The 25,209-nt window shown below is 45.1% G+C and overlaps 1 protein-coding gene across 1 annotated transcript; it reads right to left on the bottom strand.

The window, feature by feature from the left end:
- Nucleotides 1-4,662: 4,662 nt before the first annotated feature.
- On the bottom strand, nucleotides 4,663-24,198 carry HDHD5 (haloacid dehalogenase like hydrolase domain containing 5). The gene is made up of 8 exons (XM_084809298.1): nucleotides 23,995-24,198; nucleotides 20,958-21,164; nucleotides 18,740-18,852; nucleotides 16,987-17,080; nucleotides 13,878-13,911; nucleotides 9,427-9,601; nucleotides 8,335-8,523; nucleotides 4,663-7,745 (listed from the first exon to the last, which is right to left on the bottom strand). The coding sequence occupies exons 1-8, from the start codon at nucleotides 24,133-24,135 to the stop codon at nucleotides 7,391-7,393; spliced, it is 1,308 nt and encodes a 435-aa protein (XP_084665424.1). The 5' UTR covers nucleotides 24,136-24,198; the 3' UTR covers nucleotides 4,663-7,390.
- Nucleotides 24,199-25,209: the final 1,011 nt, after the last annotated feature.

The raw sequence follows: 25,209 nt of genomic DNA, 5'->3' as shown, positions 1-25,209 counted from the left end.
CTGCTCTTTTCCTGCTAGGAAGTGGCAAGTCAGCAAAACAACATAAATTAGCAATACAACATAAATTAGCAATACAACATCAACAATTACAAAATAAAATAATATACAAAACAGCACCAATGTCTGTAAAGAGAGCAAATATACAGATTCAGGGGGATAAAACTGCAGGTTCAGTTATCATTAAAAGCCTGGTGAAGAAGGATGCACTATTTCTCAGAAGGTGGAATGAGAGGAGGCCAGGCACATCTCCCACAGGAGACGGTTTCAAAGCTTTGCCAGCACAGAGAAGGTCCTGTCCGTTGTACCGATGAAACTAACCTCAGACCGTTGCAGAATGTGAAGTGGAACCCTCCCTCCACATTTTAAACAGGTGGGCTTGGTCACATGGAGGCACATGGTCCTTCACATAATATTGATTGAGGCTGGTAATGCTTCAAAGATGAAGACCAGCATTTTGAGTTTGGCATGCCAGGAGCCAATGCAGCTTAAAAAATATAGGAGCAATTTGGAAACATGCCAGGAGCCAATGCAGCTTAAAAAATATAGGAGCAATTTGCTCCAGAAAATTGGCTCCTGACAGGAGGCTGGGAGCTGTCCACCAATAAAACTCGGTGGCTACTAGTTCAACCACAATATGAGAGGAAGAAGAAAAAAATCAATTGACTGTTGGTATGCTGCATTTTCTAATTTCTACATGACCAGAGGCAGAATCCAATGCAGCCCTTGCGTGTGCGGCCAGCCCCACCAATTTTGTTCCACAAGTGGACACTACTGGTGATTTAGCGCTTCTGGGGTCAACCCAAAATGAGTGGAAATGCTCATTTCTGGAAGGCGGCAGATCAGCGGATCAGACCCAATAACCTTCTATGGTTCCAGTCCCTGGACACAGACATGATCTGTGATTTGATGGTGATTTTGGAGACATCCCCATAAAAATCCAGGATAATCATGAGTATCCATTCCTCAGATCCATGTTTTATGGCATAGCAGCACCACAAGTCAGTGGATCCATGATTTTCATAATGCAATCCATGGACACAGAAATGATCTGTGATGAGCTGGTTATTTTGGTGGCATCTTCTGTAAAAAAAAAATCCATAGGACTGATTCCCCAAATCCATGTTTTTATGCCATGGTGGTTCTGTGAAGCATGGGAGTGTGATTGTTATGGATTTATGTTTTTATATCACACTTGCTCCATGAAGTACAGGATCAGTAATTTTAATACCTTGCTCCATGGCCATGGATGTGATCTCTGATGTAATGGTGCATTTGTAGGGACACTATATCAAAATCCAGAGGATCCATAAGGAACTGCATCTTGAATCCATTTTATTTCTTGCGATCCTGGATCTGAGAAATATACGATCCATGCCACTGACATGAACTTGCTTTGTGATTCAACTATGATTTTGGATGCACTAATATAAAATCCAGATGATCCATTAGGATCCATGCCTCGCATAAACGGTTCACACCATTTGAGATCAAGCAGAAGATCTGGGATCTGCTGGGAAGCAGTAGATCTGGGTTTCTTAGTGTGCATGCTTGGACATAGATGAGTTCTGTGTTTTGGTGACGGGGAGGGACCCAATGTAAAAATTCAGGGGCTCCATCTTGAATTGTACATCTTATCCATGGTTTTACAACATAACGGTGCTATGAAGCCCCAAATCTATGTTTTTTGTCACTCATTCCCTGGGCATAGATGTGTTCTGTGATATGATGGTGTTTGGGGGGCCTTTTCCTGTAAAAATCATGAGGTTCCCTGCCTTAGATCCATGTTTTTGTGTTGTGGCTGCGCCCACGAGCAGTTAATTCCTGATTTTTCTTCCTCAGTCCTTGGAGGCAGATGCACTTTCTGATTTGATTCTGGTTTGGGGGATTTTCTGTAAAAATCATATGAAATCAAGAGGATCCCTGCCTCAGATCTCTGTTTGTGCACTGTGGCCGCACCCACAAGCAGCAGATCTGTGGTTTTTCTAGGGGTGTACGAAACCCCGCTTACCTGGCTCCACCGGGTTCCACTGGGGGGAGAGGTGCTTCGTCCCTCCCGCCGGAATCCTCGCCGGGTGGGAGGCGCTCTGTGCCTCCCCCCGGAATCCAGGATGTCCAGCTCCGCTCCGTGGGGATTCTGCGGAGCTGCCGGCCGGCTTTGCCAGCAGCCAGACATTCAGCCGCTGGCTAGCAGGGACGCGAATGGCGGCGGCCGTAGCCGCCGCCGTTTGCGTCCCTGAATTCAGCCGTGATAGGCTACGTAAAGACTTACGTAGCCTATCACGTCTGGGTTAAAAAAAAATTACGTTCCTTATTTTTGGCCGTCTTAGTCTACGTAAATATTTACGTAGCCTAAGGCGGCCAAAAATAAGGAACGCAAATGGCGGCGGCCGTAGACGCCGCCATTTGCGTACGCATTTTTTTAAAAAAAAACCCAGACGTGATAGGCTACGTAAGTCTTTATGTAGCCTATCACGAATGGGGGGGGGGGGAACAGACTGCAAATGGTAGTGGCAGCAGCCAGTCGGAAGACCAGCCGCAGCCGCCGAAGCTGCCGCTGGAGCCGCCGCCGTCCGGAACATCCGCCCCAGGTAAGTCTCGTCCCGAGGGGGATCCACAGGGGAGTGGCAGGCCGTTCTCTGTCCTCTCTAGATAGGGCAGCAGTTGGCATACCAGCCTAAGCTGGTAAAAAGCGCTCCTGGACACCGCAGCCACCTGGGCTTCCCCAGTTAGCTCAGAGTCCAGGAGGACTCCCAGACTGCACACTTGGTCTTTCAGGGGGAGTGATGATGGTGTTTTATGGTATGTTTCTTGTAAAAATCATGAGGATCCCTGCCTCAGAACCCTGTTTTTGCAGTGTGGCTGTGCCCATGACTGGCGGATCCGTGATTTTTCTGGTTTGGTCTGTGGAGGCAGATGTGCTCTGTGGTATGATGGTGGTTTGTGGGATTTGCTCTGCAAAAATCTTATGAAATCAAGAGGATCCATGTTTTTGTGCTGTGGCTGCACCCACAAGTGATGGATCCATGATTTTGTTGGTTCAGTCCATGGAGGCAGATGTGCTCTGTGATTGAATGGTGGTTTTGTAGGTCTCCCCTTTAAAAATCATACGAAATCATGAGGATCCTTTTTTTATTTCATGGATTGTTTTACCCAATCCCGTTTTGTAGGAAATATGGAAATTGGTATTCAATTTGGAGAATCAAAATAGTATTTATATCTTAAATTAGTATTATATAATACTAATTTATAATCATATATATTATATATAATTATAAATTAGTATTTATAATTTATTTATATAATAAAGAGTTTTATAAGTACTTCCCTGGTATAATTTTATTCACCCTGATAAAAGTAATTCAGTGTAGGTTACTTGGGGAAATGGGATATCAGGTTGTAAAGTGATATCAGTCACTGTAGCTTTCAGTCTTTTATGTAAGGGGAAATCGCTCCTTCATCTTCTTTGGGATTTGACAAGCCCAAAGGTATGTTATAGCCTGGCCTAGGGGTCACTTACAAAAATGTAAATAAACAAGGGATAAGTATCAGAACTAGTGTGATTATGAGGCAAGACGTGTGTCATTCGCTAGAGGAGTGGCAGGTCAGTGCTGCTGAAAAATACATTACAAGGGGAAGGGCTAGTGAAAGGCTTTTGTTTGGCATACAGAGTTTATCCCATTGTTTCTCAAACTGTGGGTTGGGACCCACTATTGGGCCTAGACCCATCATCAGGTGGGTCTCAGTGCTGCAGACTGCCCAGCACCTCTCTGCTTGACTGACCTGTGCCGTGGCCCCACCAAGCACACTGCATAGGCGGGTGTGGCAGCAGCAGTTGAGTAGAGAGCAAGGCTAATATTTTGGAAAAAACATTTTAAAACCAGGAATAAAGAGCAACAGTGTGTGTGTGTTGTAGAAGTGGGCCGCTACAACTGTTGTAGTGATGCATGCTATGCACAAGCAAAAGAAAGAAATTGCCCCCCACCAACTCCAAACTTCACCAGCCACCACTGCTCTTTCCCCTTGCCTCACCCCCTTTCCCCAGACACCTGATTGTTTGGTAGTCTCCTGGCTCTTGTGCATTTTTTCCCCATTCTAAAAAGCTGAAATGCCTCTCCTGAGGCTTAATTACTGGCAGTAAGATCTTTAAGCTAAAATATGCCAATATTTTTGGTAGTTTTGGCCCCATCTCTTTTGCCTTTGACCGACCTGCCCTTTGTCTTTGACCCCACCCAGCGGTGGAATATGGACCCCGAGAGCGTCTCCAAAACTGCATTTGGCCCTCAGGTTGAAAGCGGTTTCCCACCACTGGTCTACGCTGACTGGCAGCAGCTCTCCAGGGCTTCAGCCATGGGTCTTTCCCTGCTCTTCCTGGAGATGCTAGGGATCAAACCTGAGACCTTTTGCATGCAAAGTATGTACTCTACCACTACACTACAGCCCTTCCTCAAAGGAGAAGTGTGTCACTTTTTTTTGCATACTCCAGTTCATATATTGCACTGTCTCTCAACAATGGTATTTTTGTTTTCTCCAGCCCAAAATATCTCATCTTCTATGCCTCATAGGCCCATTTTTGCTCTGTCCTTTTCCCACTTCTCTTCTGCCTAACATTATTACAACCCCTTCTCTCCCTTTGTTTAAACAGCACTCATATTTTTGCCCAAACTTTTCCATCTTTATTTGAGTGTGTGGTTCTCCCACCTTTACATGTATTTTCCATCTCCTTTCTTATTTTTATTCAGCCCTTGGCTGGAGGTGTGACAGAAGTCATATTATGAGAGGCAGACTCTCTGTCCACAAGACATTGTGCTGCGTGCTTCAAGAAGGAACATTTCTTCCAATCCAATCCTCATTGTCTAACATTGATTTCCATATGTTCATGCTGATACAACAAACCTGCTTTGGTTAACAATTCAAGCCCAGTAACATTCCTAGATCAGTCTTGCCCTTAGTTGGAGCTCTAACAGGATTACCTGGCCACTAGCAGCATAAGGAATTGTTTGGTGGGTACAACTGTTATTTATGGTAGCACTATGATTAGGTATTCACACTTGCTGAATCTCTTCCATGCCACACAGCCTTTAATGTCACAGGAGCCTTCTTAGCAACATCATCGGACAACTCAAGTTCTGAGATACACATGCAGCAAGCACAGGACAGCCAGTCGGTCATAGCGGAGAGTACTGGACTAGGAGCAGCAATACTCGGGTTCAAATCCCTGCTCAGCCATAAAGCTCAGTGGCTGACCTTGAACCAGCCACTGTCAACTCCACCTAATCCTACTCACAGGGTTGTTGTGATGATAAAATGTGAGAGGGATACCATGTGCTGTTGACTGGAGAAGGGCAAACTGCAACAGAAATAAACAATGTTTGTGTAAATATATATTTGTTTCTTTTGCAGTGCTCTTTTTCTGAAGCTTGCCACATATTAAACTATTAATTACTAAAAGTCAGTACTTCCTGGGTATAGCATGTTATGTGTCACATTGTATCTTTCTTCTAGATTTGTTCATGCTTCCTTGCTATAATCTTTTAATTAGATGCTATTTTTGTACCTGCCACAATGCACGTTTTAATTATTTTTCTTTTGTTATTTAAATCCAATTAAAAACATTTTCAATGAAATTTTAAAAAGGTAACTCATGACAAGGAAACACGATCAATACAAGGATGGGAAGGAACCAGATTTATAGATTTCACAACATTTGGCAAGAAAAGATCTGGGATTAGTCTTCCTAAAAATACTTTTCCTTCTAATAAAGCTGGCAGATCTTTGAGAACAAGAATGGTTCAACTGGAGAGTATGAGGAAGAAAGGGTCCCAAACCTATCCCTACAAGACAGAACCCTCATTATAACAAATGATATTTATTACATGAGTGTAAGAAAATAATGGATATTGCTCATGTTACAGAGTAGCAACTTGCCCTACAGAAAGTGGTAAATTAAAGCCCATCCTTGTTTATACAATAAAGAGGGACAGGAATGGCTTACCATCAGTAAACAACAATTCAGTATATCACCAATTACAGTGGTAGGAAATCTAACATTGTTTCGGCTGCCTTGGCATTGTAACCCCGTGAACTCTGAAGGAAATTTTTAGAAAAGGTTTTACACAAAAGTGACCTGGAATATTTTGCATTAAAGAGAACTAGAGACATACATAGCTCAGCTTCTAAACTTGGCAGCCCTATACACAGAGGAGCATGCTTCTGCACAAGGCAAATTGTGTGTAAAGGCACTGCTGTGCACGTCTCTCTAGATCTAGGCCAGCTGGCTGGAGGATGCTGGGAGTTGTGGTCCAACATATCTGGAGGGCACCAGGTTGGGGAAGGATGACCCAGGGTAATGATTTTTAAGGGGACCACAATCTCCACAAATAGGCAGGTCTAGGTACAATGCTCAAGGTATTCTCCTGAGCTGGTACTAGAACACTACCTGGAAATACTGCAGGAAAAGATTTGGAGAGAATACTACCATTTAGAGGAGACAAAGCAGAATAGTAACTACTGCCAAGTTATAGGCTTACCTTAAATAGTTCATGGAAATTAAAACCTTTTGTAGAATAGTTTTTGTTTCTCCCTCAACCAATTTTCTTTAAAGGGGGCAACAGTTAAAAATTAAGAATGTTTCCCCCCCCCCCAGGGGATGACCAGACAGTTGGTCTCTGATTCACCACCACCAACTACCACAGCCCAAACCTCTGGACACTAGAGCTAATCTTGGTTCAGATAATGGGCATAGAACTACAGCCAGAACTTAGTATTCCAAAGACATGGAGCCTCCCAAGGAATTGTAGAAGGGGCAGTGCTGTCATGGCAAGCAGAGATATGCATATCAGGAAAGACGGGATGAAGAAGTAGCGAAGCAGCCAGGAGGATGGGACTGAGTTATTATTGCACCTAGCAGCTATGCTGCTTCAGTTTTATGAGCAGGAACAAAGCAGCAATCCTGCTCTAGGAAGAGGTTCTGTTCCTCCAGGTATACCATGTGCCATAAATCACCTTATAGGACTGATTTAGTATCTGCACACTTCAGGCACATCTGGAAGAGAGGCAAGAGCCAAAAAGTAGCAGCCCTCATGATACTGTCAGAGTTGATTGTATTGCAGACCCTTTTAATCGGAAGCTCCTATTCCTCTCTGGCCATATACAGTAGCAAAAGAATGCAATTTCAAGCTGGCAACATGCTAGGTTTTCAACCTAGGTAGGGCTACAGCCCTACCAGGCACCCTGTTGACAAAAGATTACAGGTTTTTTGTGCAATCCTTCCCAAAAAAACCCAAACAAGTGGAGAACTTTCCTTTACTTTGGCATGGGTTAAACAAGAAAGAGCACAGATCTGCCTCTATCCCTGTGTCTCCAGATTAGGTGCTGCTGAGATTGGTCATGCCTATTTCCAGTTCTCCTTCTGAAGGACGAGTTCCACAGCATCATTCACATCATGCACAACGTGAGAGGCCTCCACCAAGCTTGGATCAAAATGGAAGTCCCGATGCCCATGGAATACAGTCTCCAGCATGTTCTCATTGAGGTCAGTAGGCATATCTCCTTGAGGATTATAGACACCAGTGCAGACCAGAATAGACTGGCAGCTCTCTGCAGAGCTGACTGAGACATTGTGCTCTTTCTGTGCTTCAGTATGTTCCTCACTCTCTGCTGTCATAGCAGTTACGCTTACTTCAGCCTGAGCCTGGAGGTAACGGTTGTAGAGGTTTGCACCATAAATGTCAGCCATTGGGTTGTCCCTGTAAGTAGAGCCAACAGACGAAGGAGGAAACAAGGTTAAGTACCTAAAGTGGGGCAGTACTTTAAATTTGGGCAACTGCCAATCATTAGACTGGGGGTGTTGGATCATGGCCAGTGGGCCAAATCTGGCCCGCCTGGGATCCCCAGATGGCTGCTCCCCCTTCCCCTGGACTCACCTCCTTTCCCCCGGTTGCTGATCATTTTGTGGCTTCCTTGTTTTTGTATGTTTTTCCCCATTCTAAGAGGTTGAAATGCTTCTCCTAAGGCTTAATTACTAGCAGTAAGTGCTTGAAGCTAAAATACAATGGTATTCGGGCCCTGCCCATTTTGTCTTTGGCCTCACCCACCACTGGACTACTGGCCCCTGAAAGCTTCTCCAAAACTGAATTTGGCCCTCAGGCTGAAAGAGGTTCTATATCCTGGCATTAGATTAAGTTTCCCCTCATCTAGTAAGAACATCCGTGCACACTGCTGCCCCTAAGCAGGGAAAACAGTAAGCTCCCTGACCCTTTTCATCCTTCTCCAAGCTGGTACTCGGCTGCTACAGCCAAGATCTTCCTCTCACCAATGCAAGGAAGGGCTGCTTACCCAACAGCATAGAGCTGGTGAAGAGGGGCTGTCCAGCTGCAACTCTCCATCTGCTGTTTGATCACATGTTCAGCATAGCGGTAGGTGACTGTGCTTGGCTTGCCTATCAGGGCCTCATACTTCAGCTCCTTGCCAGTCATTTTCTTGTAGATATTCTCTAAGCACACAAGAAAGGTACCATGGCCAAATCTGACCAAGAAAAAAAAAGAGCTGTTAGCATATGTGTTTACTGGGACACAAGACATTGTCAAACATCATTTGGTAATACTGGACAAACATAGATGACCAACTTACCATGTGATAAATGTGAGAATGTTTACGACAAATGTAAGAAATGAGCAAAGTGCAACAATACAGAAGTGGCCAGCTTTCGAGTATTTTGTGGTTGCTATTGCATGACCCCTTTTTACTGGCTTGCTATGCTACTACAGAATAAAAACTTATCCCTCCCTATATAGTTGCAGTGTTCTTTCCATCTCTAATTCCTGGTCCTTTGCCAAGAACAGGCCAACATAGATGGCTGATCTGTTCTTGGAGTCTTAAAAGTTTTATTAATATTGATAATGGTGTTTCAAAAAGGGCTCAGTAGAACATTTTCCCCTCTTTGGAAACTTTATATTTTCACTAAAAGCTTGCTGTGAATTGTACATGGTGTGTGTGGGTGGGTGTGCACACGCAAAATTACTGAACAACAGTTCATTAAGAGATTCTACATTGCTTTCTGTGGTTTGAACAAGGACAAAGGGTTGTTGTTTTTAAATCATACTACATGTGTTAATCAGCTCATCAATGCAATGATGTTTGTGTTACAGCCCAACATATTGTGAACAGCCACTGTTAAGGTAATTCTTACTCTCTCTAATTTCTGCGTTTCCCTCAGACCTTACTGTTTACAAGTCTTTGCCCTGCCCCTTCCTATGAATATAAATCTGCCAACCTGAGGTTAATGCTTCATACATCTGATGAAGTGAACATTGTCCATGAAAGCTTAAGCCATAATAAATGTGTTAGTCTGTTTAAGCAGCAACACAAAAGAGTGTTGTGGCACCTTCAAGACTAACATGGCTACCCCTCTGGAAACCATTACATCACCTTGGCATCTTGGCTTCTGCCATCCACAAGAGGTCCATGTTGCAGGCCAGGATAGGGAGATGTGGGTATGGCACAGTAGCTAGCTCAACCCCTGGATTCCCATTGCTCAGGAGCACATCAATAATCAGCTGCAGGGAGGTCTCCCACCGGACTGGCTCCCCCAACAGAATTACTCCTAGAGATTGAGAAAGACAGGGTATTTTGGTTTAAATGTACATCTCTGAGAGCCCGTATGGTGTAGTGGACTGGCGAGACCTGGTTCAAGTCCCCACTCAGCCATGAAACTCACTGGGTTACTTTGGACCAGTCACTGACTCTCAGCCTATCCTAGTGTTGTGAGGGTAAAATGGAGAGGTGCAGGAAGAGGATTGTGTACGTTGCCTTGGGCTCCTTAGAGGGAACAGCGGAATGTAAGTGTAACAAAATCAATAAATCACTGTGTCATATAACATATTTATCCTGCTTACTGCAGTGTGCTTCTTTCAGAAGACAAAACACAAGCATGCTTCACTCATCAACAAGTGGATTCTAGTTCCACACGCATACCTCTAATTGTTCGATTATTTAAAACGCATTCTCTAGGATGGATGTATTACTCGTGTTACTTCACTAGTTCTATTTTGGACAGCCCAATCAAGGCTACAAATTAACCCACATAAGAAAAGTGGAGCAAAATAGATGGGGCTGCCCTTTATTTGCCAGATACTATGGCAAATAAAAGGCAGCCGGTTGTATCATTCACAGCACCATATAACCAAATAGTTCAGGTTCAGCGTTCCAAGGGACTACTAACCTCTCTCTCCCCTCCCCGATGAAGAAGGGTCTCTCTCAAAAACACTGGGTGCATGGAATTATTATAGAGAAGTTCATTTTAATAATCCTTCATAAAACAATAGGTTTTGAATACAAAGCAGTACTGATAACTTTATTCTGCTCATTTCTGTACATCTATTGGCACAGAATTTTGTCTTTGCTCTATACATTGGAGCTGCCTCCTTTGCAAGCATCAAACACTTTGGGGAAAGTATTGTTTAGAGAGTGCTATAAACTTTTGCGAGACCCGAATGAAGCTGTTTGGTAATGGTTATAATCAACAAATGCATTCTACCCAAAGAAAATGGAAGCAAAACTTTGGGACCGACAACACTAACCTCATTCAGATATCATGGCCAACGCATGGTTTGGTCATTGGGGCCGTACTTCATGCACTCCCGACTCCCCTTGTAGACATAGATTCCCTCCCTTTATTTATCATCCCCCTCAATTTGTGGATAAAGTAGCAGTTACAGAAACTCTGGGGGAAAGCGTCAATGTTGCACTTGAGTTCTTGGTTCTAAGGGAAGCAAAAGCCGAGTGTAGTCAAACGCGTACCCTGGATTTTAGGAAAGCTGATTTTAATAAACTCAGAACAATGATCAGTAAGGTCTCATGGCAAGCGACGCTAATGAGAAAAGGAGTCCAAGATGGGTGGGAGCTTTTAAAAAAGGACATTCTCAAGGCACAATCACAAACAATTCCAACAAGAAGAAAAGGTGGAAGACAACAGAAGAAGCCAATGTGGCTTCACAAAAAGCTTAGGGATGACCTGAAAACAAAAAAGGATACATATAGGAAGTGGAAAGAAGGCCAAGTAACAAAGGAAGAGTACAGGCAGGTAGCACAGAATTGCAGGGATGGCGTCAGGAAGGCTAAAGCTGAGAACGAGCTGAAGTTAGCGAGGGATGCTAAAAACAACAAAAAGGCTTTCTTCAGCTATGTGCATAGTAAAAGGCAGAGGAAAGAAATGGTTGTTCAGCTATTAAATAAGGATGGCAAAACGATAACAGATGACAAAGGAAAGGCAGAGGTGCTCAATTCCTACTTTGGCTCAGTCTTCTCCCAAAAGAGGGTCTATGACCCCCCTGGCAAAGGCGAAGTGCAGGCTGAAGGGGCAGGATTGCAGCTTGAGATCGATAGGCATATGGTCAAGGAACACCTAATGACTTTGAATGAGTTCAAATCTCCAGGGCCAGATGAACTGCATCCTAGAGTCATAAAGGAACTGGCAGAAGAACTCTCAGAAACTCTGTCTATTCTCTTTGAGAAATCATGGAGGACGGGGGAAGTGCCAAATGACTGGAGGAGGGCTAATGTTGTCCCTATCTTCAAAAAGGGTAAAAAGGAGGAACCTGGGAACTACAGACCAGTCAGTCTGACATCAATCCCAGGGAAAATTCTGGAGCAGATGATAAAGCAATCCATATGGAAGCACCTTGACAACAATGCCGTGATTACTCGAAGCCAACATGGATTTGTCAAAAACAAGTCCTGCCAGACAAATCTGATCTCATTTTTTGATCAAGTAACCTCCCTTGTAGACCGTGGGAATGCTGTAGACATCATATACCTCGACTTCAGCAAAGCTTTTGACAAAGTGCCCCATGATATCCTGATGAGCAAACTAGCTCAAAGTGGGCTAGATGAAAGAACGATCCGGTGGATCCACAGTTGGCTACAGAATTGGACTCAAAGAGTGCTTATCAATGGGACCTTCTCAAACTAGGGAGAGGTAACGAGTGGGGTACCGCAGGGCTCAGTCCTGGGCCCAGTGCTCTTCAACATTTTTATTAATGACTTGGAGGAGGTGGTGCAGGGAATGCTGATCAAATTTGCAGATGACACAAAATTGGGCGGGATAGCTAATACTTTGAAAGACAGAAACAAAATTCAAAGTGATCTGGATAGACTGGAGCGCTGGGCAGAAAACAACAGAATTACATTTCATAGGGATAAATGCCAAGTTCTGCACCTAGGAAAAAGAAACCAAATGCACAGTTACAAGATGGGGGATACGTGGCTCAACAACACTACAAGCGAGAAAGATCTTGGAATTGTTGTCCATCACAAGCTGAATATGAGCCAACAATGTGATGTGGCTGCAAAAAAGGCAAATGCTCTTTTGGGCTGCATTAATAGAAGCATAGCTTCCAAATCCCGGAAAGTACTAGTTCCCCTCTACTCAGCACTGGTTAGGCCTCATCTGGAGTACTGTGTCCAGTTCTGGGCACTGTACTTTAAGAAGGATGCAGACAAACTGGAGAGGGTTCAGAGGAGGGCAACAAAGATGATCAGAGGACTGGAAACAAAGCCCTATGAAGAGAGACTGAAAGAACTGGGCATGTTTAGCCTTGAGAAGAGAAGACTGAGGGGAGATATGATAGCACTCTTCAAGTACTTGAAAGGTTGTCACAGAGGAGATGGCCAGGATCTCTTCTTGATCATCCCAGAGTGCAGGACACGGAATAATGGGCTCAAATTACAGGAAGCCAGATTCCGGCTGAACATCAGGAAAAACGTCCTGACTGTTAGAGCAATACGACAATGGAACCAATTCCCTAGGGAGGTGGTGGACTCTCCCACACTGGAGGCCTTCAAGACGAGGCTGGACAGCCATCTGTCAGGGATGCTCTGACTTGGATTCCTGCATTGAGCAGGGGGTTGGACTCGATGGCCTTGTAGGCCCCTTCCAACCTTAGTATTCTATGATTCTATGATTCTATGTATCATTCACAGCAAATTTCTTTACAGAGCATGCCTTTCTCAGTTGTCGGCAAACAAGACTGGGGCCAAACCAGAACTGGAACCCCAATTTAAGCTCTGGTTTACAATCCTGGGTTATAGCCAAGCTATGGTCTATAGTAAGCACAGTTTTCCAAATTTGGACATAACGACAAACAGGTTATTGCAAACCAGGAAGTGAGGGAGGGAACCAGAGCATGTTATAGCATGAAGCATGGCCCTGTTGGCCAAACCGTGATGTGGCCATGGTACCAAAATAAGGCCTCTGCCTGATACATCAGGGGTGGGCAACGTGTGGCCCTCCAGATATTGTGAGACTGCAACTTTGATCAGGCCTAGCCAGCAAAGCTAATGGTGAGGGATGATGGGAGTTGCACTCCAACTATATCTGGAGGACCACAAGTTGCCCTCCCATTATACAGCTTGTACAGATTTGCAAGAAAGGGCAGAACTAGACATGAAGAAAACATGGGGTTCTCAGCCCCAAAATGCTACAGCGGGTGCACTTGGTGACAGATAAATGCCAAGTGGGAAAAGGTGCTTAACCTTTGCCCCTTGATTCTTCCCTACAAAGTCACCCACTCCAGCTGCTTTGAAACTGATTTTCACCCAGTGAAACTCCAAAAGCAGAAATGAGCCTACCTTACAGAAAAACCAACCTGGGGAGGGATTTTCGGGGGCGGGGGACACAACAGAAATGGGAGGGCATAAGCACTTTCTCCTTCTGCCAGTCTTCTTCAAGTGCATTCGTATTAACTTCAGAATGTTCCATTCAGCCCAAAGAGAAAGAAGACTCTTTCTCAGAGGTCTATATTTGTTGGTTTCCACGCAGATTCTATCTCACATGTATGCTCATAATAAAATACTTTTCAGGAGGGTGAAACATGACTTACCTTCTATAGTGGGGAAGTCAATGGTTGGAGGAGGCTGTCAAAACAACAAAAGAGAAGTTAGTCATTTTGCAATGTCAGAGAATGGGACAAGACTTTTCAAGAGCAAATCATGATGCTTGGTACCCAATTGCTAGGCCAAAAAGGATTTTTATAGGATATGGCTAGTTTTGAAAGAAACGTAGAGTCTTTGAAAGAGTTTTCCCAATAATTTTATCCTGCTTACTTGTACAATTTGCCTTTCCAGATTGCAGAACTTTAGTTTTTAACATGCAGGAAACCAAGGACCACCCCACTTTGCATAGGAAGACATTCCTACAGATAGAAGCCCTGTTCAGGCAGTACGCCTGAACAGAAAACATCAGCACACATAAGGAGCACAGGACCAAACAGATTGGCGCTACCCCTCAATACGCCCACATCCACTACCCTGACCTTCGTCTGTGAATGAAAGGTCTAAAGGGGGCTTCTACTTGTGTTTGGTTAAATGCAAGTTGAACCCTCCACAATACAAGGAATCCTGATCAGGCAGTTCCCAATCACAGAGAGGCTTCTACTCACATTCAAATGAACATGAGCAGGAGCCCTCATACTTCCATGCTCAGTGAAGGAAGTAAGAGGACAGGTACTCTTATAGATCCATAACTGCTTAAGGAACAGAAAGCAGAGAGTAAGAATAAATGGTAAATTCTCCCAATGGAGGGATGTCAATAGTGGGGTCCCACAGAGATCTGTATTAGGACTGATGCTTTTCAACCTGTTCATAAATGATCTGGAATTAGGAGTGAGCAGTGAAGTGGCCAAGTTTGCCGATGACCCCAAATTATTTAGGCTGGTTAAAACAAAAAGAGATTGTGAGGAGCTCCAAAAGGATCTCTCCAAATTGGAAGAATGGGCGTCTAAATGGCAAATGCAGTTAAATGTAAGCAAGTGTAAAGTGATGCACGTTGAGGCAAAACATCCCAACTTCAAGTATAACCTGATGGGATCTGAGCTAGCGGTGACCAACCAAGAAAGAGATCTTGGGGTTGTGGTAGACAGCTCAATGAAAATGTCAACCCAACGTGCAGCTGCTGTAAAAAAGGCTAACTCCATGGTAGGCATAATTACAAAAGGAACTGAGAATAAAACTGACAATATCATACTGCCTTTATACAAATTTATGGTGTGACCACATTTAGAATACTGTGGACAGTTCTGGTCACCGCATCTTAAAAAGGATATTGTAGAGCTGGAAAAAGTGCAGAAAAAGGACAACTAAAATGATCAGCGGGCTGGAGCATCTCCCCTATAAGAGAAGGTTACAACAGCTGGGATTGTTTAGCTTGGAAAAAAGGAGGGTAAGGGGAGACATGATAGCAGTGTACAAAATTATGCACAGTGTGGAGAATGTTGATAGGGAGACATTTTTTCTCCCTCTCTAATAATACTAGAACCCGGGGTCATCCCATGAAGCTGATTGGTGGGAGATTCAGGACAGATAAAAGGAAGGACTTCTTCACACAGCACATAGTTATGGAATTTGCTACCACAGGGTGTAGGGATGGCCACCAATTTGGATGGCTTTAAAAGGGGGTTAGACAAATTCCTGGAGGAAAAGGCCATCAATGGCTACTAGTCTTGATAGCTATGTGCTACCTCCAGTACCAGAGGCAGTGAGCCTATGTACACCAGCTGATGGGGAACGTGGGTGGGAGGGTGCTGTTGCGCTCATGCCCTGCTTGTGGGTTCCTGATCAACAGCTGGTTGGCCACTGTGTGAACAGACTGCTGGACTAGATGGACCCTTGGTCTGATCCAGCATGGCTCTTATGTTCAGGGAGGCCAGGCACTGAGGAATCGGGGGCACTGGAGGTAGGGCAAGCATGCACAGCCCATGCCCCTTAAATGCATTACAGCAGAATACTTGTTTATTTAGTAGATTTATATATTGCTAAACATATTTAAAAGCATCTCTAAACGGTTCACAAAATACATTATAATATACATTAAAGTACAATTAAAGTACATAAAAACATATAAAACATATAAAACATTAATAAGAACATTAAAATCAATTAAAACAACACTGTAATTACAAACAAATAGACTGGGCAGCACATTCACTCAGAGAAGGTCTGGGTAAAGAAACGGGCCTTTAATTGGTGCCTAAAGCATGATACATTTGGCACCTCCCAGATACCAGTGGGGAGATCATTCCATAAATTGGCTGCCACCACAGAGAAGGCCCGCTTCCTGGTTGCTGTGAGATGGCAATCTGCAGGTTGTGGTAACAATCAGCAAGGCCTCATCCAGTGATCTTAATGCTCACACAGGTCTGTGTTGGGGAAGGTGATCTGCCAGGTAACCTGGTCCTAAGATGTTCACGGCTTTATATGCCAACAACAAGACCTTGTACTTGGCTCAGTAGCTAATAGGTAGCCAGTGCAGTTGCTTTAACACTGGTGTAATATGTGCATGGCTAGGCACTCCGCTCAGCGTCCTGGCTGCTGCATTCTGCTCCAGCTGCAGCTTTGAGACCAAGCACAAGGGTAGCCCCACATAAAGCACATTACAGTCATCTAAACGTGAGGTTGCCAATGCATGGACTACAGTGGTGAGGCTATCTCTGTCCAGGAAAGGGCACAGCTGATATACTAGCCTGAGTTGGTAATAGGCGCTCTTCGCCACAGGAGCCACTTGGGCCTCTAATGACAATGATGAATCCAGGAGCATCCCCCAAACTTCATACCTGTTCTGCCTAAGGGAGTGCAACCCTGCCTAGAACAGGTGAACCCCCCAATTCTCGTACCTGGGAACCACCCACCCATAGAGTCTCCATCTTGGCAGGATTCAGTCTCAGTTTGGTGGCCCTCATGCAACCCATCACTGCACTAGGCACCAGTTCAAAACATGCATGGCCAATCCTGATTCAGATGTTACAGAGAAATAGAGCTGGGTGTCATCAGCATACTGATGACATCTTGCCCCAGAACTCCCAATAACCATCCCCAGCAGCTTCATGTAGATGTTAAATACTTACTGCTCTTATAATACTCTTTAATAGCAAGAGACGTGCCGCGCACACACTTCCAGTCAATCACATTTTCCTATAGTCAGGTTAAAATACTTGCCAGCTCTTTTGGCCTCCGGCTCTGATCAACCATATCCAGCAAAGGAAATGCCTTCCTCAGGTCTTCAATGGTAACAACATGCTGGAATCCCAGGCTATTTCAGATGGTCAAGGAAGAAAATTGCCTGTCCTCTGTAGACTGAAATGTGCAGAAATAACACACGCATTTAGTAGCAGGAAGCCAGGAAAACCCTATCATGAGGCAGCAATCACATTTTTAAAATCTACCACTTCTCTGTCCCACACAGCAGGCCAGAAGCAGAACAAAACACGGTAGAAATTATTTTTATTTATGATATGTATACACCACTTTTCCACCAAGGAGCTCAAGGGAGTGCACATGGTCCCCTCCCCTCCTTTTATGCTCACAACAAATCTGTCAGGTAGGTTAGACTGAGAAATAGTGACTGGGCCAAAGTCACCCAGTGAACTTCATAGCCAAGTACAGATTTGAATGTGAATCTCCAAGATTCTAACCACTATACCATGCTGGCTCTCAGTTATATCAGTACTAGTAACCTCTGCAACCATAGATCAAAACTGCTGCTAATGGAAACCTCGTCGTTGTTTATTTGGTCAGTCGTTTCTGACTCTTCATGACTTCATGGACCAGGCCACGCCAGAGCTTCCTGTCGGCCGTCGCCACCCCCAGCTCCCCCAAGGTCGAGCCCGTCACCTCCAGAATGTCATCCATATTCAAAATGTCTGAAGAGGCAACAGAATTCCCACAGGCCAACATTCTATCCCATGTGTAGTTTTTCTCGCTCCAGGTTGCCTCTATTGCGAGTTTTGACTGACCAATTAGCCCCATTGTCAGAGACTTTTCAAATAACTAGGGTGCCTTGGGCAACATGTGTACCAAATTTCATCTTGTTAGCAAACACAGGAGTAGACTTACTATTTTGAGATATACTTCATCTCCCCCTGCCGTTTTGATGGAAAAATTAAACATTCCCTCTTTCGGGATTTTTTTTACTAAACCAGGTGTCTTGGGCTAGATGTGTACCAAATTGCAGCTAAGCCACATAGAGGCACTCTATCAATTTTGATACCCTTATGAATAAGCAAGGCCCAAATGTCTTGTCAAGGGGTAGTAGCTTGGGGAGGTGTGAGCCTTGCCACCATTACAGTTTTTTGGTCTTGATTGGACCAGAACCAGTCATCCTCTCCCTGCCCTCCCCAAGAAGTTAGGTTGTGAATTTATCACACTATAATAAAATTCAGTTCGCGTGTAACAGCTAACCCATAGGTTTTTTAACCCATAGTTAATTGCGGCCATGCAGCAGTGAGCAAGTATGCTGCCTCCTACACGCTTGTCGTTTCCACTTTCCTAAACAACCCAGGAATGCCCCATTCCTGGGTTGTTAGTGTTACCGAACAACAAACCATGGGTTAACTCTGAGTGGTTTAACCCCTGAACAACCCAGAGTTTCTGGATTCAGACATCACAATAACAACCCATGGTTTGTTCCTGGATTATTTAGGAAAGCGGAAGTGATTGAGAAGCAGCACGGCTGCTTGCTCCCAAACAAGCCATGGTTTGTTAATCATGGATTGTTTGACCGTGCAAACTGGGAAGCAGGTAAGGCCAAGAAGGAGTGGTTTGCCAAGTCCATCAAATAAGTGTCATTGGATTTGAGCCCATCTCCTCACTCTGCTCAACATTCCATCCACTACACAACACTGGCTCTCAACACATAACAAGGGAAGGTGAAGAAAGGAAGAAAAATATATCTGAAGGCAGATAAGGATACTCTCTGGCATTCTCCTCCACAGGACCTTGTCCACACACAAGCACACACTTGTCATGGAACTGATGGAAAAGACGCAGCGGGCTGTGGGAGAGGATCACCCATTCAGGAGACACCTGTGGGGAAAAAAGAGAAAGGTCAGCAGGACAGGTGCCCTACCCTTTCCACACACAATATCCCAGCTGCCAGGCCCTTTACCCTGCAAGCCACCAAGGACACTGGCATTGGTGACTAGATTAATCCCATAAGAACATCAACATCTCTCCTCCTCCTCTCAGACATTAGATACTTAAAAGGTACCATGAAAGTCACACTGGGTAGAGGCACGTTCAGATAGTATTTCAGCTTGAACAGTACGAACGCAATGGACTGGAAATAGGACGGAATGAGTGACAAACAAATGCAATCCATCTCCATATGCTGAGATCCGGGTTCGCACACAAATGACAGTCACCTAATTCTTCATGAATGTGCGAACTGCCTCCATTGTAATGCATTCTAAGTTATATGAAAGCATCATATGTGCCAATTGTGGCTTCCAGAATATGCTGTATATGCTACAGGTAAAATCTCTCAGAGTGACTAATACTAAAAACAGCATACAAAGACACTATAAAACAGTAGCAGCAGTGGGGGAAACAACACCCTGTGAGCCAGATTAAAATATGATATAAAACTTTGGCATTCAATAGGACTGGGCTAATAAAAGGGTCTTCACCCAAAGCCAAATGAGCGTCAGGCTCAGCCCCAAGTGAGGCTCCACAGGAACAGCTTCCTAGAGTTTGGCAACTCAACACCGAGAAGGCCCCATCACAGGTAGCCACCTGCCTCACCTCTGAAGGCAGGAGGACCTCCAAGGAGGATTTTAGTCTCTGGGCAGTTTCATGTGGGAGAAGGTGAACCTTAAGGGCACTGAATTCCCAAACAGAGGATAAGTTTACCATGTGATCATCTCCCAAGCTTGCGTTGTTGTTCTTGTTTAGAAATAGCAGTCACGGGGGGGGGGGGGGATGATCCAGATCAGGGCAGCAACATGAAGACTGACCTTCCATTTTCCCCACAGAAAATCCCCCCTGCACCAGGATGCTGTTTGCCTCCATTGCAGCAAGTGACACTTTCAGGGGCAAATGGCTTTGGAGGGAATTGTGGCAGGAAAATGGCACAGGGGGACACACACACACCCCATACACACAGAGCAATCTCAATGTGGATCCCTTTCCCCCAGCTGTACTTCTAAAAAACAAGCTTGTGAGAGATGATCACGTAGTAAATATATTCAGGGCTAGGCTGGTTTGCACACAATAAGCCAGAATTGCTGTGAATTCTGGCTATCAGCAACAGAAAGCATGTTTAGTGTTATAACTGAACCATGAGTCCTGGCTTGTCACTCTCCTAACCAGCCAGAACATCTGAAGCCAAGATTTGTTATGGGCTTCTGATTCCTGGCTTGTTTTAGGAGCAACAAGCCAGAAATCCTGGTTTGGATGTAACACTAAACAAGCCAGTGCTAGAGGTTTCCTTTTTTGTTTAGCCCAGCCTTCCCCAACCTGGTACCCTCCAAAAGTTTTGGAGAACAACTCCCAGGATTCCTGAACATTCGCCAGGTGGGCTGGGGCTAATGAGAGTTGAATTCCACATCATTTAGAGGGCACCAGATTGGGAAAAGCTGATTTAGATACCCTTGCTGGCAGGAGGAGTCAAATGGAAGCAATTGGGCAGCATGCACAAGCACACTTCTCATTACCAATAAGCCAGAATTCTCAGCAATTCTGGTTTATGTGTGAATTGGGCCAGTTGTTAAAGCAGCTTCATGTGGCATCAGGGACAATATCACAAGCCATGACATTTACATGTCTACATTTCACACTGCAATCACAAGAACAAGGAAGACACTGGTAGAAGAATCACATGTTTATTTCCTTTAAACTATAGTCTACATAGTGCTGGGAAAAATTATACATCCATCACAAAAGCATAACTTGAAAACATCTGGAATGGTGTGCAACAAATGGGTAGCAACTGTGCGTGCAACATTAAATGTACAAAAAACTGTGCAGAAAGGCTCTGAACTCTACAACTAAAAAGGATAATGGTTTTCTTTTTGCAAGAATCCCACACAAAATATGGATATGCATCTTATTTTAGAGCAACTGTTGAATTCTAACCTCACAGTTTAAGTACCCCAGTCAGTGACCCAATGAAACAGAGATGTCCTCAGTACCTTAAATCCAAGTGCTTCAGACAATTCCTCAGCCTTGTTGTCCCGAGAGCAGTTCCCAGCATTGGTTACAAATGCAACTGGCACATGGAACCGGCCCTTTGAATCCGTTAGCTTCTGGAAGGCCTTCTTAGCGGCAGGAATGACTAGCCGGCCTCGTAAAAGCACTCCATCAATATCAAAGAGGAATCCAAAGGAGGGAGAAGTTATCTACAGTGGACAAAGATTCAGAGGAATTGGACTATGCAATATTGCTTTTTGGGAATAATAACGGTGAGAAGGAATGAACATTAATAGGTCTAAAAGGGGCTATCTTCTACAAGGGAAAAGATAAACAAGCATTCCCATTTTCCAACCCCACCTCACCATGTGCTGTTTTCAGCTATTTAAACCTAACGATAAAAAGTTAAAAGGATATGTACAAGCAATACAAAGCTACAGCAGCATCAGAAAGCACTGATAACAGTGAGGAGATTTTCAAGAAACCCATAAGCTCCACAAGGCCTAATCAAAGAAGTAGGCTTTATAGAGCTTTTTAAAGGCCAGGAATGAGGTACATTACATATCCTAATCTCCAGAAGGAAGTCATTCCACAACCACTGGGCAACCACTGAAAAGGTCTTGCTCAGGATAAAGAGCACAGCCCTCAAAATACTACCTTAATAGCTGCCCACATGGAGGGAGGCACTCAGAGATATCATATATAGCAAAGATAAACAAATCCGACAGCTGATTTTTATAGACTGCACACTCCATAGTCTTCTTGACATACTATGAATATACCTGGCCAGAGCCAATTGCAGGGCATCTTTGAATCAGAACAATCCATGACTGATCTTGCCAATTTGGAAATATCATATGAGTCATATGTATGATTAACAACAGTAGTATAAATAAGAGCACAATATTCAAACAGTTAAGAAGACAGAACACATTCTCTCAGGCTGCAATGTTAAGCATTGTACAGACTCAAAAGACTTCCACATAAACAAGTTTAAAGACTGGCTCAATTTTACCAACCCAGGATGATGTGTGCCTCCAAATATGTTACTCCAGCACTAATTTTGAGATATGGCAGGGGTGGGTGGGATACCAAGCTGAACAGCTAACCAGAAGCAGGGGGATTTGGTTTTATTGCCACTTATTATTATTATTATTATTAACATTTCTATACCGCCCAATAGCCAGAGCCCTCTGGGCAGTTTACAAAGATTAAAAACATTAAAACTACAATATACAGAGATTAAAAACCATTTACATAAAAAACACATGAACAGACAATATACACACAAAAAAATATCTAAAACAACTTTAAACAAACAATCTCAAAAATAAACAACCATAACTATAAGACATTCCAGGATTGATTAAACACTTATCATATACTGGCAAATGCCTGGGAGAAGAGAAAGGTCTTAACCTGGCGCCAAAAAGATAACAATGTTGGTGCCAGGCAGGCCTCGTCGGGGAGATCATTCCAAAATTTGGGGGCCGCCACCAAAAAGGCCCTCTCCCTTGTCGCCATCTTCCCAGCTTCCCTCGGTGTAGGCAGCCAGAGGAGAGCCTTAGATGTTGAACGTAGTATATGGGTAGGTTCATGTCAGGAGAGGTGCTCTGTCAGGTATCGTGGTCCCAAGCCATGTAAGGCTTTATAGGTTAAAACCAGCAGAATGGCCTGTAGCACGTAGTACATTAATCTTATTAGCCCGTTTGGTACAATTAGCACAGGGAAATGTGATACTTTTGTGGCTTGCTTTGAGGCATAATCAGCACACCTTCCAGTATTTCAATTTTTATATTTCCCCCTGTCTCTCTCTGGAATACAAATAGTTTTGTGGCACCTTAAAAGACACACAAATTTATTGTGACATGAGCTTTCATAGACCAGAGCCTAGAGAAAGTTACACCACAACAGATTTCTTACTCCTTGTGGGTATTTGTTAATAATTTGATAAATATATTAGTGCTGAGGTAGACCAGCACTAGAATACTGTTCTGGAACGTATACCAGTGTTAGTTATTTTATTTGTATTTTAAACAAATGTACCATAGCTTCTGCTTTTTTAGGCTTTCCAAGGCAGCTTACAATCACTTTAAAAAATAACAACCAGCAACAAAATCCAAGCATATCTGAAAACCAGTAAAGCAGTGATCAAGATACAAAGGATTCATGTTGCCTAAACATTTTAAAAATAATTTTAATAACTGCCTAAACACCAGTAATGTAAACACCCACCAGATGTGCCCTGATGCCAACACTAAAAAAAACCCTGTCGCCGCAATCTCCCACCTCACAGTCTCCTAACCAGATCAGGGCTTCCACAGACAATATGGTCGTTAAAACACCCCCTCCATAGCCTGTTGAACCAGCCTTTTGAATTCCACTCAGAAATAAACTGGAAGCCAGTGAAGTTCTTTAAGCACTGACAAGACCCGACCAGTTCTATGAGACGTAGCCAGCAGTGGGACCACTGAATTTTGACCCAGTTCTAGCTTCCAAGCAGCATTCATAGGCAGCACCATGCAGAGCACGTTGCAGTCCTCTTAACTTAGAAGTTGCCAGAGTGTGGATGTCACATTGTCATACATCATTTGCAGCACCCATCACATGTCTGGGTGGTTATATACTAGGCGGAGAGTTCCCTGCACAAGCCAGTACACCAGCCATTCCCAACCTGGTACCCTCCAGATGTGCGCAATGACAACTCCCACTACACCCAGCCAGCGCCGCCACTGGAACTAAAGGGCGGCTGTGATGAGAGCTGCAGCCCAGCGCATCTGGAGGGCGCCAGGCTGGGGGAGGCTAAGGAACACCTCAACTTAGCACCCCCGCCCCTTCCATGTCTGCCGAAGCCCCAACGCAGCGAGGGCAGCCCGGGCGAGAGACGCGCGGCAGACGCACGGCAGCGAGGCCCAGGGGGAAGCTGCACAGGTGACCCGCCCAGCGGCCAGGTTTGACTTGATCCCCTCCCGAAGGTCACTAGGGGCAGGAGGACAGAAGCGCACACGCGCCGGGGAGGAGATCGGGGGCTTCCCTCACCTGGCTGGCCGCGCAGGCTCCCCCCGGGGAGCGGCTCCGGCGCCTGCCCGTGTGAGCGGGGCGGCCCCTTCGCCCCGCGCTCGGCAGCAGCCACCTCGCCAGCGCCGCTCTGCTCGCGTGGAGCGGGCAGCCCAGAGCCATCCGCCTGCCTGCCGCGGCTCCCCAATTAAGGCGACGGCCGTGCGCCCGCCCCTGCCTCCCTCTGCGCGGCCAATCGGAGCCCCGCAACTAGGGGTCACATGGACCGAGGGGAGCGGGGACTCGGGTCGGAGGTGAGAGGGAGGCGACGCCGCGCCCGGCTTCCCGGGGCAGCCGCCGGGTTAGCCGGCAGCTCGAACGACGGAGAGCCTGTAACAGGAGATTTTCAGAGGGGGGGCCGTGTCTTGCAGCGCCGTAGGGCAATCCTATGCATGTCTAGATGGGGGGGGGGGAAGTCCTACAACTCCCAGCAACCCCCAGCCAGCTATGCCGGCTAGGGAATGCTGGGAGTTGTAGGCCTTTTTCTGTTTAAAAATGCGCAAGATTGCGCCTTGACAGACTAATACATTTGTTAGTATTTAAGGCAGCTTTCCCCAATTTGGTGACCCCTGAGTATGTCGGGCTACAACACAGCTGGGGGGGGGGCGCACCAGATTGGGGAAGGCTTCTTTAGGGTACAATCCTTCGCGTGTTTAGACAGAAAAAATCTCCTACATGCTGGCTGAGGAATGCGGAGAGTTGTAGGACTTTTTTTCTGTCTAAACATGCACCTTAAGGTGCCACAAGACTCTGCTGTTTGTAAAAAAGCCCTATGGCTCCTTAAGTGGGGCAGCGGTGGCTTAGTGGTTAAGACGCTGAACTGCAGACTGGGAGGTCGGCGGGGACTGAGCTCCCGTCTTCAGTCCCAGCTCCTGCCAACCTAGCAGTTCGAAAGCAAGAAATTGCAAGTAGATAAATAGGCACCGCTTCGGCGGGAAAGGTAGCAGCATTCCGTGCACCTCGGTGTTCAGTCATGCCGGCCACATGACCACGGAAGCGTCTTCGGACAGCACCGGCTCTTCGGCTTAGAAACGGGGATGAGCACCGCACCCTAGAGTCGGACATGACTGGTTGGGGACACCTTTACCTTTTTTATGGCTCCTTAAAGATGGATGTACTTTGGAAGAATGAAACAATTGCCAACTGTGAGCGAGCGGATCATGAAAATGATGGAACTGGCAGAGTTGGCAAAACTTA

This window comes from Heloderma suspectum, chromosome 7, assembly GCF_057233095.1.
Source record: "Heloderma suspectum isolate Gila_16-S chromosome 7, 16-S_ref, whole genome shotgun sequence".
NCBI classification, from domain to species: domain Eukaryota; kingdom Metazoa; phylum Chordata; class Lepidosauria; order Squamata; family Helodermatidae; genus Heloderma; species Heloderma suspectum.
The sequence above is the reverse complement of the archived record's forward strand: the minus strand, read 5'-3'. Positions and strand labels throughout refer to the sequence as shown.